The sequence below is a fragment of the Hippocampus bargibanti genome, linkage group LG20, assembly GCF_051943395.1.
Source record: "Hippocampus bargibanti isolate YZ-2025 linkage group LG20, ASM5194339v1, whole genome shotgun sequence".
Classification (NCBI taxonomy): Eukaryota; Metazoa; Chordata; class Actinopteri; order Syngnathiformes; family Syngnathidae; genus Hippocampus; species Hippocampus bargibanti.
The window spans coordinates 4,575,624-4,591,093 of NC_142753.1; the positions used below are offsets into that span (position 1 = coordinate 4,575,624).

General features: G+C 40.9%; 1 protein-coding gene across 4 annotated transcripts in view; it reads left to right on the plus strand.

Moving 5' to 3' along the window:
• The window catches only part of trappc9 (trafficking protein particle complex subunit 9), a 110,005-nt gene that overhangs the window by 43,304 nt on the left and 51,231 nt on the right, over positions 1-15,470 (plus strand). For all 4 annotated transcript variants that reach the window (XM_088986900.1, XM_088986903.1, XM_088986901.1 and 1 more), the window contains 2 exons: positions 3,895-4,047; positions 9,546-9,664. In XM_088986900.1, coding sequence (XP_088843026.1) covers positions 3,895-4,047; positions 9,546-9,664 — 272 coding nt within the window. The remainder of the gene's footprint in view (positions 1-3,894; positions 4,048-9,545; positions 9,665-15,470) is intronic.

Genomic DNA, 15,470 nt, shown 5'->3' on the forward strand with positions numbered 1-15,470 from the left:
GGTTTCCTTCTCGTAAAAAAATAAAATAAAATAATAAGTTTGTGTTCCACCATATGCTTTGTAAAAAAAAAAAAACATTCGCTCATTTTCTTTTGATTTTATTCTGATGGCGGAAGCAGATTTGTCAGGGATGACAAATTAAAGGTCAGGTGTGTAGTCCACGGTGTCACAAGACTGCATCGCCAGTGGCCTTCACGCGACCATGCGCATCCTCAGCGCTAATCTGACAGCCTGGTCTGATTTGGTTCGAGTCCACCCCCCCCCTTTCCTCCTTCTCCTGGCACAATTCAGAATTCTCAGCGAGCGCCGAATGAATAAAAGATGCGTGAGTCACCACGGGAAGACATGCGGGGACAAAAAGATTTGTGTTTCTGGAGCACGAGCCCGCCCCGGCGCGACTAGAGTTCTTCTTGTCTCGCAGGAGATATGACGTTTAGCAACGTTTGAGCTGACAAATGAAACGCCCGCTTTTGCCAAGTTAATGAAGCGTCAACATCAATCGGAGTCTTTTTATTGAATAAATAAATAAATAAATAAATAAAAATAAAACTGCCACCTGACCGTCTCTTCAGCAGGGTTGGATTTTTCCTTCCCATTCACAGTCCTCGATCGCATAGTATAAATGACTAATAAACAGGATTTGCTTCAACAACATGATGATGCCAAATAACTTGAAATTTCTACTGAACTCATTCACTGCCATTCCCGGATTTATTCGGATTTTTGTTTTCCTTGCGGGGTAGCGGATAAAGCGCTGGACAGGCAATGTTTTTCCCTCCCACGAGGGGGCAGCATTTACCTTTTGTGCAGCCATCCCCACTTTCAATGCAGATAACTTGACAACCAACTATATTGTATTGTATTTTGTACATTTGCCCCCATTTCAAGCTCAGATAACTCCAGACCCATATAACTTACGAATTAACTCTTTTTCTCATAAAAGAAGAGAGCCTAAGGTTTCTTACACTGCATTGAATGTTTATGTAGTCCTAAAAACTTAATATTCTGTGGGTCCTGGAATTCGATTGACAATGACAAAAACCCTGGCACTGGAGTGGACACAATTTGCACATCGTCTGGCAGTGAATGAGTTAATTTGCTCTCGCTTGAGCTTTTGGAGTGTAGACTCTCCACAAATAACCCGCACAAGCCATCTGTACGCTTGATGCAAAAAGCTATCAACCCAGCTAAACAGAACACAATTGATGAAGAACTAGGTAAAATTATCGCAGACAATGCATGGCAACTTCACTCGGATATCGTCAAGAGGCAACCTGGAAGTTCGTCATCCATTGATGATTTCAAGGCTAGCCACGCATGGTTCGAGAACTTTAAGCCTCGTACAGGGATTCAGTGTCATTTGTCATGGTGAGACAGCTAGTTCTGACGATAAAGCTGCCAAAGCTTACAAAGAATCATTCCTCAAGATGGGGGAAGAAGAAGACTACGTTCCTCATCAAGTGTTTAATGCTGATGAAACCGGCCACTCCATTCCATCAAGCCATCGACCATCACAAAGGTAAATAAAATGACTTTATTATACGGTACAGTTTATTTCTTTAATTATAATACCATAGCACATTTATTATACATAAAATAAGGTATATTTTGTGTAGTTTTAAGGCTTAGAAAATTAGAATGTAGAAAATTATGTTTCATGGAGGGATCTGAGAACGGATTATTCTCATTTTAATGGTTTCCTATGGGAAACTAATCTTTGGGATAGACACTTTTCGCCTTACACGCAGTCTGGGAACCAAATTACTGTGAGACTAATAAAGGCAAATCCAATTAAGTTCGCAAGCCAAGGTATTACTGTACGATATTTTATATATCAATGTATTTAAAAAAAAAATTCTGCATAGTTCGCCAAGAACAGATTCTGTCTCAAGAAACTTGAATACTCTGGTTTCAAAAAAATCTCCAACTTGGTGCTAAACTGCAGTCTGATAAAACTAACTTGCCACCGTTTGACTGTCAATTCGCAAGCAAAAAAGAAGAAAATACATCAATAAATCAAAACCTCTCGAAGAGAAGAATAATAATTGTCACAGCCATTTCCTGTTTTTACTTTCGTAGAGTCACAATAACGTCACCAAGCGAATGACTTGCCGGCCATATTTCTCTCTCTCTCTCTCTCTCTCTCTCTCTCTCTCTCTCTCTCTCTCTCTCTCTCTCTCTCTCTCTCTCTCTCTCTCTCTCTCGTTGCTCGCTCTGCTCGCTCATCCACTTTTCTCTCCCCTTTAATGCACATGGTTTATGAATATGTAAAGCTGGGTGTTATTCATCAAAAATACATTCCCATGAAAAGAGTAAGAGGGTGTGAACGAAGAGCTAGTGATGTGAGCGGGCTTGGGGGGAGGGCTGATAAAATAAAATCCTGCCTGTTGCTCCCATTCCGAAGAGTGTCTCACCTGCACGGAATGAACACATGCTTTATTCAGGTGATGGATGCATCATTCATTTGACGCTCGGGGCTCAAGTGGATGCAGCTGAGTCATTCCTTGCTAGCGTAAATTAGAGACTGCCGTCGAGCTGTAGACGCTAAGCAATCAGTAGCTTTGTTGTCCCTGAAAAAAAGCACAAATGAGCGTATTTTCTGATGTATAAGGCGCAACCCCAATGAATGGTGTATTTTCAAACTTGTTTCCATATATAAGGCACATCGCACTATAAGGCGCATCTGAAATGAATGAAAACAATTTCCCAATTATAATAGATAAATATGAGTTTTCAAAATATAAAGCACACCACATGATATTGGCTATTGGCTATCTATTAGCTAGCTAGCTTTCTATGGATTTGAAAGCTAGCTTTTGTATTTTAAAGCTAGCTTTTCTAGCTAGCTTTTTATGTATTTCATGTATTTGTAGTTACTTCTGGGTTGGGTGAACGCTGGCGCGTGTGGCTGCCGCTGCTCACCCACAGAAAAACTTCTCCTGTGACTGAAAAGTGACCTTGAAAGTTTAGAAAGGTGCTTTTAAATGAAATTTATTATTATTATATCTAGCTATCCAGTTATCTATATCTAGCTGGCTACCTGGCTGGCTAGCTTTTAGCTGGCTGTCTAGGTGGCTATCTATTAGCTATCTAGCTGCAGTAGCTGGCTATTAGCTATCGGGCTACAGTAGCTGGCTATTTTCTATCTATTAGCTAGCTATCAAGCTATTAGCTATTTATTCGCTAGCTTTCTATCTATTTGAGTTATTCCGGGTTGAGTGAACGCTGGCGCATGTGGCTGCCGCTGCTCACCCACAGAAAACTTCATCCTGTTACTGTAAAGTGACCTTGAGAGTTTTGAAAGGCGCTTATAAATGAAAATTATTATTATTATTATTATTATTATTATTATTATTATTATTATTATTATTATTTATTATTATTATGAAACACAATGGTATCCTCCCAGCATCCTGTCACAATGCATTTGTTCTCTTTAGCTATTTTTGATGAGGCGACCCCCAAAGCCTTGATTTTTCTTCAAAAGATGACTTTGCGCGTTATACGCCAGTGCGTATTTGAAGTAATATTGAGCCACAACGGGTCTCCGAACGACTGTCAGCAGCCACGACTCCATTTCTCCGACTCCAAGTAGTGCGTAACCCCAGCCTCTACTGTAGCGCCTTATAATGCGGTGCACCTTATATTTGGAAAACTTTTACATATTTATATATTATATTTGGAAAACGTTTTTCATTCATTGAAGGTATATAGGAAAAAAATCGAATATACACCATTCATTGGGAGTGCGCCTTATACTCCGGTGCACCTTATACACCGGAAAATACTTTTTTTCCCGGGTTTAAAACTTCAATGCGCATAATTTAAAAGCCACAATAAAGACCCACATTATGTCTTACATTGACGTATTTTGCATATCCCTTATGTGTCCAGAGAAAGTGTTTGGGGATTTTCTGAGTTGGGATCTGGCTGAGGTTGCATCACACATCCCTCTCAAACCCGGTCAAGCCGTTACGCTGGCGGTCAACGTCAACGTCAAACTGGACTTTTCTGGCCAGGAGAACCTGTTGCAGGACCTGAATGACGGTAAATCCAGTTTTGCCTATTGCAATGAATCTTTTATGCGCAGTCATCAAATCTGACGTAATCGCGAGATGAAATGTAGACCAAGCTTGTTTTTTTTTGTTTTTTGTTTTTTGTTTTTTCTCAGTTTAATTTTGTGTATGATGCGATTTTGGTTAAACACACACGTTACTCTCCTTAAATTGATAAATGCAAGTCTATTTTTCAATGATTCATTTTTTTGCAGCGATAATTGTGAAGTCATTTGATGCAACTTTTCACGCCGTCGTTCGCAGAATACACGACGACTTGACGTTTTTGGATTCAGAATAACCCAAATTGATCCAAACCAGAGATTTGGCAGTACTATTTCCCTCTGCGAGGATCGTGCTGCCTTATTTGACATTCAGCGTAACAGGGGAGGGGTCTATAAGGTCTCTCTAGATTTATTTCGCTCCCCATATTCTGGCTTTAACCTCTCCTCTCCTTTATATTCCAAATTTGGAAAAATTGGGATGAAGTGGGCGGAGTCTTACCTTCTTCCCTCCCTGTGAGTTAGCTCATTGTGTTCCTTTCTTTGTTTTTGGGGGATTTTTTTTTACCTCCAAGTTCCAGCTCCCCCACCCCGGCCCACCCTTACCTTCTCCTTGTGACTGTTGACAGTCTGACACAATGGGAGTGTTGGGTGTTTATCACCTTTCCGTTGAGGTCATTTAAACGATACCGTTCCACCGTTTGTAATTAGGTGAGCAATAATTGATGTGCTGAATAAAGGAGGTAAGGCGCGTACGGTTGTGGTGGTGATGCAATTTTTAGTCGACGCATTTGATGCGGTTGCACCGTCGTGTCAATGAATTGCCGTTATTAACGCCAGGTTGATGCGCTCGTGGTGTTTTTAAACAAAGCAGCCGTGGAACTATTGCATCATATTGCAACAGTGACATGTGGGGGCGGTATCTCACCGAGATCAAAATATGAGCCTCGAATGGTAGATTAGGCATTCCTTCAATTTTGATTGAGTGGTTGATCTTTGACGCGTTTCAAACTAGTTTAGAATAGAATTTTCAGAGAGGTTTTTCAAACTTTTGATGACGCTTCAGTCAATTCCAGATAAAAAGATATGTCACGTTCTTGCAATTAGAAAGGCTGTTAACTCGTTCACTGCCATTCCCCGAATGTATTTATTATATTATTTTTTTCCATGCTTTGGTGTCGATAAAGCACCATGTTAGCGCTTTGTTATAACTTTACCTGTTGTAAAAGCGCTATAGAAATTAATATGTATTGTTTTGTATTTTGTACAGCCGCCCCCATTTCAAGCTCAGATAACTGCAGACCCATATAACTTAGGAATTAACTTTTTTTCTGATGAAAGAAGGTGGTCTAAGGTTTCTGAGACTAAATACAATCGTCCCAAAACTCAATATTCCGCGGGTCCTGGAATTTTAGTGAAAATGACAAAAACCCTGGCACTGGAGTGGACACATTTTTGGCACATCGTCTGGCTGCGAATGGGTTAATTAAACATCACGTGCCGCATATTTGCGAGAAAGGACGATTGACGAGAGGAAGACAAATAAAGAGTGGACGTCTCGCGTTAATGGTCGACCCAAATGCAGGACTGCGTTCATGTGGTTGGACAATGACAACGGACTTGTATACAGTTAAAAAAAAAAAATATATATACCAAATAACCATTTTCAATTATCGTTGTTGATGAAACCTTGCTATGTACTTGCATTGAAAATCGCTGGCAACATTGACACAATGCACGCCCCCCCACCTCAACACCCGCGAGCTCCAGCCAAACCGTTGAAATAAAACGCACCACCAGCGGCGCACCCGTGTGTGAATATCATCACACATAACTGTTATATCCCCCCAAAAAATACAAATACAAATAAAAATAAAATCCCCCGTCTGCTGTGAAAAAAAAGATTTGCCCGCCAGTCAAAACGGCATCGCGGGACTTCGCTTGGCGTAAGTGTTCAACGCACCAGACGTTGATTCATATTCCAACATAACCGCTATCACCTCCATTCAATTTGTTTTTCAGTCCAAACTAAACAGGGCTAATCCCTTTCAAGCGTATGTGGCTTAGGCGTCATATGGCTTCATTATACTCGGCTCAAAGCCGTTTGGTCGGAAACAAGGATGTGTGTGTTTGTAGACTGCAAAATGTAAGAGACAAAGAGAGCAACATTCTGGGCAAGAATGCGCCTCATCCGAGCATGAATCATTTCTCACTCACTTAAAAGCCATCGTTGGCACAGCCTGTGAGGTTTTCTTCACCGTTAACCCCATGATGGATTTTTCTTCTTCTTCTATGGTCTACTGTGAACAGTGAATCGGTGATGGCAAATGAATTGATGGGGGAACATTATCAATAAAAACATGCCCATGGTTCATTCTGACCAGGAGAGCCTCCATTTTGGATCTAATTGGAGAAAGAAAAAAACCCCAACTATACCTACCGTAATTTCTGGTGTATAAGGCATACCGATGTATAAGGCGCATCCCCAATGAATGGTAAATTTTCAAACTTTTTCTATATGTGAGGCGCACCGGACTATAAGGCGAACCTTCAATAAATGAAAAACATTTTCCAAATATAAATATCGCCTTTTCCGGTGTATAAGGTGCACCAGAGAATAAGTCGCACCCGCAATGAATGGTAAATTTTCAAACTTTTTCCATATATAAGGCGCACCGGAATAAGGCACACTGGACTATAAGGCGTATCTTCAATGAATGAAAAAAGGTTTCCTAATATAATATATAAATATATGTTTTCCAAATATAAGCGCAGCCCGGCCAATCAGTTGCCTTGTTGTCCCTGAAAAAAAGCACAAATTATTGCATTTTCCTCTGTATAACGCGCACCAGAGTATAAGGCGCTCCCCCAAGAGTGGTGTATTTTCTTTGTTTTTCCATATATAAGGCGCACTAAATATAATGTCGAAATATATGAGTTTTCAAAATATAAGGCACATGACATTATAAGGCGCTATATTAGAAGCTGGCGTTACGCACATTAAAGAGACAGGCAGACAGAGAGAAAGTGAGAAAACACACACACACGAAAGGGAGATGACAGAGCTTGAAACAAAAAACAAAAGTGTGAGAGTGTGAGATTAGTGAGAAAATGGATAGAAAACAGTTAAAATATCCCATCAATCAGGCTCCACAAATGACCCGCACAAGTCGTCTGTACACTTGATGCAAAAAGCTATCAACCCAGCTAAACAGATCACAATTGATGAAGAACTAGATACAATTATCACAGAGAAAGCACCTACAAGGGATCATTCCTCAAGATGGTGAAAGAAGCCGATGTTCCTCATCAAGTGTTTAATGCTGAGGGAACCGGCCACTCCATTCCATCAAGCCATCAACCACCATCACAAAGGTAAATAAAATGACTTTATTGTACAGTACAGTTTATTCCTTTAATCATAATACTAAGACACATTTATTATACATAAAATAAGGTATATTTTGTGTAGCTTTAAGGCTTAGAAAATTAGAAAGTAGAAAATTATGTTTTATCTGGACCTGGGAACGGATTATTCTCATTTTAATGGTTTCCTATGGGGAATTAATTTTTGGGATACACACTTTTCGCCTTACACACTGTCTGGGAACCAATTAAGTTCATAAGCCAAGGTCCCACTGTACATCGGAATATAAGGTACTTGTAAAAGTAACGTACTTGTAAGAGTACTGCATTTTCTGGTGTATAAGGCATTTGTACTCGTACAAGTACCAATTTTTTTAAATAAGGCGCACCAGAGTATAAGGTGCACCCCCAATGAATGTTTTCCAAATACAGTAAAGTCTCGTTATATCGATATCGGATATATCGATAGTCCCGGTTATATCGATACTATTTCTATGCACGCACGGAGAAAATTGCATGCAAACAGGGTCGGATATATCGATAGTCCCGGTTATATCGATATTTTTTCGGACTCCCTTGAATATCGATATAACGAGACTTTACTGTATGGTATACTACCAGCCTCCTGTCACAATAAAAGTACGTCTATCAGTCATGTCGCGGTAGATGAATGAAATTGCCACGATTGGCTTGAAATCACGATGAATGAACGGATTGGCAACGCTTTATCCGCAGACACGCTTTCGCCCCCGTTAGCTCCAGCTTGCGACTCACGTGTCGTGCCCGCCGCGCGTCACGGATGCGTCGTTTACAGGAGCGCTTTATTTATAGTCGATCCAAAGTGACTGATTGTCATGCTATATCGGGCCCGCTAACTAATCATTTTCTTCTGGATGCACGTGTGGAGGGAGGAGGGAATCGATCAGCCGGATCTGCCACCCCGCCCGCCAATTTTTTTTTTTTCTGCCTGTGTACCTGATGTCCTTTGTCAGCTAAGACAGACATGGGCACATTAGACAAAGAACACAGTCAGGAGAGAACATTCGACGCAGACTGAGCCTTGCCGATATATCCCCAAATGAGTTTATCCCTCACTTTGAAACGCCAACACAATAACTCTCGACCTCGACGGGAGTGATGTCATCACTCATGGGGCGGGGTGATTAAAAAAAATGGACCATGACTCGCCGGGAGCTTTATCACGTTAAATGCTGCCTGTGTCGTACTTAACGACAACGCCATCGACACGCCAATCGTCCGTGGGTCGGCGTGATGACGGGAGCTCTTAAAAACATTGGCAGCGCTTTATCGGCACCCAAGCATGGAAAAACAAAACCTGAACAAATTTGGGAATGGCGCTCGCTCTACGTCATTTTTTTTTCAATTCATGAATAAATTTGTGAATGGCAATGAATGAGTTAACAAATCCATGAGGCCATCTGCCGCTGCTCACCCGCACAAAAAAAAATATATATTTTACTGTAAACTAGCTTGCTATCTAATTTAAAACAGATTCTTTTCTTACAGAAAAAAAGTGTATTTTAGCTGTTCAATTACCTGACATGTTTCGGCCTATACTTCCACCTTCGTCAGTGTCACATATGTTTTAAATTAGATATCAAGTAGACAGGATGAACTTAATACAACGAGCTTGCTATCTATTTGAGTTACTTCCGGGTTGGGTCAACGATGGCGCATGTGGCTACTCAACTACAGAAAAAAAATTGTGACTGTAAAGTGACCTTGAGAGTTTTGAAAGGCGCTTATAAATGAAATGTATAATAATAATAATAATAATAATAATAATAATAATAATAATAATAATTAATTATTATTATTATTATTATTAAGTGTCCTTTAGAGTTTTTAAAGGCGCTTAAAAATTAAATGTATTATTATTATTATTATTATTATTATTATTATCTGGTAATTTTGAAATTTGCGCCAAAGGTCAATAGTGAGCCTGATATTCAAACGCATAAACTGCGAAAATCTTAGCGAATTCACTCCCGAGAGGGGTGTTCCTGATATTTAACTTTGCTCGCCATCAATTTCAAATAACCTTTTGCTAATTTTGCTGACGCTGATCCCCCCCACCACCTCCTTTTTTTTAAATTTTCAGATGGAATCAGTGTGACAGGCCTGCCAATCTCCAGTCCTTTGCGTCAAGTCCTCAAGCACAGGCCTGAAAGCAAATCTGTCAGCGGAGAGTCCGGCAAGGGGGAGTACAGCCACATCAAGGTAAATAAACGACGTGACATTTTTTTTTTTTTGCAAGTACGCCGACGCATAAGCGACGCGTAGCAGGTTTTTTTCTTTTTATTCGCCCATTTTATTACTGCAGCGATACGTGTCACCAAGCCAGTGGGTAGTTAGTTATTTATCCATTCATAGAATGCGTTTTCGTCTGCAGATAAACAGAGTTCAGGCAAAGTGCAAAATGATATACGGCGTGTTGGACAGGCAGCATATCATGGCAATTAAATGAAGTGGTGTGATCTTCACCGGGGGGAAGATTTTCTCCATGTCAGAAGGCAAAAAGAATTGGGGGGGGGGACACGTCGACGGGGCTGAGGTTGACCTGCAGCCTTGACAACTGCAATTTTGGTAGCTTGCCCTTAGAGGGGGGGAAAAAAAACAATAAAATGATGATTTTTTTTTTCCTTCCGGGAACAGAACATGACACTTGACACATCCAAGGTGTATTCAGTCAGCTTGAAATGGCTTGTCGTGAGTCTCCAATACAGTGATACCTTGCCTTACGAACTTAATTGGTTCCCAGACAGTGTGTAAGGCAAAAAGTGTGTATCCCAAAATTTAATTTCCCATAGGAAACCATTAAAATGAGAATAATCCGTTCCTAGGTCCCCATAAAACATACTTGTCTACTTTCTAATTTTCTAAGCCTTAAAACTACACAAAATATACCTCATTTTATGTATAATAAATGTGCTATGGTATTATAATTAAAGAAATAAACTGTAATGTATAATGTTGTTTTATTTACCTTTGTGTTGGTTGTTGATGGCTTGATGGAATTGAGTTTTTTGCATCAAGTGGACAGATGGCTTGTGCGGGTTATCTGTGGAGCTTGATTGATCAGTCTACACTCTGCCTGTGAACTATCAAAGTTGAAACGAGTCCAAATTTCAGTTTTCTATCCATTTTCTCACTCTCTCTGTCGTCTGCCTGTCTCTTTAATGTTTAACCCCCCCCGCCCCCTTCACTGCTGCATTCTTGACGAATCACGTGGCTTTAACCAAAGACTGGGGACGGGAAATGAGGACAAAACAAAAGTCGTCAACCATTTTCTTTTTTGGAGCACGGGCTCGTTCGCGAACGACACATCACTCATTGTGGCGCTCTGTGTGTATCTCGAAAAATAGTTTGTATGCCAAGGTAAAATTTTCATAAATTTAATGTTCGTAAACCGAAAAGTTCGTAAGCCAAGGGGTTCATAAACCGAAGTATCACTGTACTCTGTTATTTCGGACTTGAAATGGCCAGTTTCAGAAGGTCCCACCCCCTTGTTGAGAAGGTTTCTTCAGCCGTCATCTGTACAAAAGTGAAGGTTTCAGACGTTTCGCCTCCTATCCAAGAGGCTTCGTCAGCGAACTAAAGTCTGACTGGTCGTATCGGCCCCATTTATATATCCCAAATGTCCAGACATGGTGGCGCCGGACACAGCTATGATAGGTGTCCGCCGTACATACTTCCATAATGTATCGTGGAGTCAATTTTATTTTGAGCTTGACACTGCATGACTCATACTTGCTATTTTGTTTGGCCAAGTTTGGCTGAAAGCCTCACAACTCAGCGCCGTATCTTAAAACCCTTCACCACATCCTCACGAAAAAAAGTGTCCAAATCGTCCCTGTGTTTGCCCTTGTTTACTGAGCTCTCTTCTTCTCCCCTGACCTTTTGGCCGTTCAATCTCAAGTGACATTTTTGCCGATGAGTGCCAAAGACGTGTAAGATTGGGTTGGGGGAGGGGTAGTGCGGGGGGAGGGCTGCACCCAGTTGAAGCGCATCCCTCGCTTACCTCTTGCAGTTCTGATGCAATCAGATTGTGTCTGCAATGAGCGCTGAGCCTTTTTGTTATCTCCGGAGTGCCGTGTTGATTGCCCGCATGACTGAAATGGCAACTTTGTGGTTTTTTTTGTGGTCTGTATCATCAGCAGGCTCCGCCGCGGCGATGCGTTCAGGGTAACGTGAGTCAGTCTGGGAATAAGAGAAATGAAAGAAATGTAATAATAATAATAATAATAATAATAATAATAATTAATAATAAATTTAATTTCTAAGCGCCTTTCAAAACTCTCAGGGTCACTTTACAGTCACAGGATAAAGTTTTTCTGTGGGTGAGCAGCGGCAGCCACATGCGCCAGCATTCACTCAGAGTAACTCAAATAGATAGAAAGCTAGCTCGCTAGCTAATAGATGGCTAAGAGCTACATAGATAGATAGATAGATAGATAGCAAATAGAGAGCTATATATCTCGATAGCTAATAGCTGGATAGATAGATAGCCAGCTAGATAGCAAATAATAATACATTTCATTTCTAAGCGCTTTTCAAAGCTCTCAAGGTCACTTTACAGCCACAGGATCAGATTTTCCACATGCGCCAGCGTTCACTCAACCCCGAAGTAACTAAAATAGACAGAAAGCTAGCTAGCTAGCTAATGGATAAGTAATAAATAGGTAATAGCCAGATAGCCGCCAGCTCGACAGCTTACAGCCAGTCAGCTAGACAGCTAATAGCTAGCCTGCTCAATGCACCAAAATATAGGACCTGTTCCTTCATTTAGCCTTCGTATCGCAAAATGAGCGACACTAGAAAAAAAAACATGGCACCAACAACCCACCCTCCCCCGAAGTCACGCAGAGTCAATTATGTTTAATATATCGACATCGCTGCCAGATGCATTCAATGTCCCGAAGATCATGTCTGGCGACTGCATTGCAGAGGGCACGATGGGGTGGCGTGTTCCACTCTTGGCGAAAGTTGTCGGAAAACAGTCAGCTCTCTTCCTCCCTTGCGTCAGGGGACCCGGAATGCGTCATTTCTCAGATGAAGCAATCCCATTAATGGCATTGCTTGCCAAATGCGCAGTGTTTTTTTTAAATAAGAAGTCAATAACATTTGGAATGGAATTAAGGAGTTATTTGAGTACATTTTCGCTTTTGGTTCAATTACTGTGCCGTCACTTCCTTATCACCTTTTTGCGATGGCAAACATTTGCAGCAACATTTTTGGGTCCAACTAACCCTGAAGCAATGTTATGATATAAATAACGGATGACATAATACAAATGGCAAAATTGTAACGCGTAGCGACACCTTGATCATGTCGCAAAAAGTTAAAGTTACAAATCCAAAAGCATATACAGTCTTGGTTCTCGACCATTTCGGTTTTTGAACAAAAAATGCGTTTGTTTTTTTTTATGCGGCGGTTTACGCGGCGGAAAATCTGATTCTCGACAAAATTTAGTGCACCTGAATAGACCACTCGCATGTCACTTCCTCGTGTCACAATACAATACATATTGATGTATGTAGCACTTAGCGCTGAATCTGGAACAAAGCGCTAACATTGAAAAAAGGGAAATGTTGCCCCCTTGTGGAATGGAAAAAAAACATTGCCAGAGGCCATGGCCAGCGCTTTATCGGCACCCAATCAAGAAAAAGACGGTGCTCTACGTCATATATTCAATTCCTGAATAAATTTGTGAATGACATCAGTCCATGATTCAGATAATTTTAGGCCAGCAGAGGAGGCTGTGCAGACCTTGACTGTCTGTTTTTGGTGTTCAATCAAAAAAAAAATGATTACATTGATTATAATGGGAAATGTTTCGGTTTTTGAACACATCTGTTTTCGAAGAGGTTTCTGAAACGGATTTTGGTCAAAAACCGAAGTTTGACTGTACTCATAAAAGTTAAAGGACAACTGACATCAGAAAAACGTTTTATAGCATCAAAAATACCCAAAACACGCAGTATGATATTTTTAGTCAAATGCAAAACACCAATAAAAATGACTTAAAGTGTCCAAAATCTGCAAAAAATTGAGCTGCGAATTGGGCATTTTCAGAAAGTCCCGCCCCCTTGTTCGTGACGTCACGCCAAGACGTTTAGCATTGCTAGTGAATCAAAACAATTGCTTCAGATTCGGAGAATAGGCTTTCTTGTTACACATCCAGTTATGAATATGATTCAAATACAGTAAAGTCTCGTTATATCGATATTCAAGGGAGTCCGAAAAAATATCGATATAACTGGGACTATCGATATATCCGACCCTGTTTGCATGTAATTTTCTCCGTGCGTGCATAGAAATAGTATCGATATAACCCGGACTATCGATATATCCGATATCGATATAACGAGACTTTACTGTAGTTCTGAAGGGGAAAGCATACATGTTTGCAATCGATTAAATAATTTATTTATGCCATTTTGAGGCAACATTGGGGGTAAATCTCTCAACCAAAAAAAGAGGCACAAAATGGCGACTTCCTGTGGCCACCTCCATTTACACAGGCTGATAAATTCATTATATGGCGCTTGGGCGCCCTCTTCTGGCCTTCTGGCGGCTTTTGGGTGCAACACGAGGTCCCCAGACCAAACAAGTACAGCAAAATACATTGACGTGATGGAAGGACCGTGTGAATGCGTCTTTTTTATGGTCCTTTAGTGACGTCACGTACGTACTCGTCACCAACTCAAAAACAAGACATCCGGAGTATTCAGTGCGAGTCTTACAACGTAAAATATAGCTATATGCGGTGGAATCTTTGTAAAATACGCTCAGGAGAAGTCATTTAAAGCCATTTTACAAATTATGGACACAACTTGTCCGGAGATGTCGGTTGTCCTTTAATTTTAATGTCTACCAACTAAGGAATCTTAAATGACAACCTCGAAACCGTTCAGAGGAGGATTTTGTTTTCAAATCACAACGGAATGAAACAATTTTGCAATAATTATCGGGTTGTTGATTGAAACTCGCCGTGGCCGCTACTTTGATGAGTAATGATCGTGTTCCGAAACCCAGATGGCCGGAAAGGATCTGATTCTCGCGTGTTGGTACGTTTCTCACCCCCACCAACATCTGCGTCGAACGTGAATACAAACACGTGTCTGATGGTTGCGGTGGGCACAGCTTCTTGAGCGCTAATCACATTGTGCGAGGTGTGTGTGGGAGGAAGGGGAGGGAAAAAAAAGGGGGGGCAGCACTGTCTTGGTCCCCTTGCCTGCCTGCCAACCAGCCCGAGTTCTATTTTTAGCCAGCGAGTGCCGCAGACGGTGCTTCGGCTCCCCGATCTCGGCTTGTGATAGCGATATTTATAACTGCCACAGCTGTCTGCCTGAATGGCCAACCAAATGACGTTTTCTTTCTTGGCTCGGGAAGAAAGCTCACTTCCGTCTCCCCCTGACGTTTTTGAGCTTGTTTATCATCGGCGTCATGGCTTGTCGTTTTGACTTTGAGACAGCGTCTCTCGCCGATCATGTGTGAGCTTGTGGACTGCTTTCACAATTTCAATCTTTTTTCTATTTATTGCCTTTCTCTTTGCAAATACATTCCACAGCGGATATTTTTCACATATTCATTTCAAGCATATATAACTCCAGACCCATATCATTTATAATAATAATAATAATAATAATAATAATAATAATAATAATAATAATACATTTCATTTAGAAGCACCTTTCAAAACTCTCAAGGTCACTTTACAGTCAGTTTTTTTCTGTGGGTGAGCAGCGGCAGCCTCACGCGCCAGCGTTCACTCAACCCGGAAGTAACTCAAATAGCTAGCTAGCGAATAGATATCTAATAGCTAGCGAATAGAGCACTAATAGCTAATGAATGGATAGCCATTCACCAGTGAATAGATAATAGCCAGCGAATAAATTGCTAATAGCTAGCAAATAGATAGCTATTAGCTAGCAAATAGCTAGTAAATAGGTAGCCATTAGCCAGTGAATAGATAGCCATTAGCTAGCGAATAGATAGCTATTAATCAGCGAATAGATAGCTA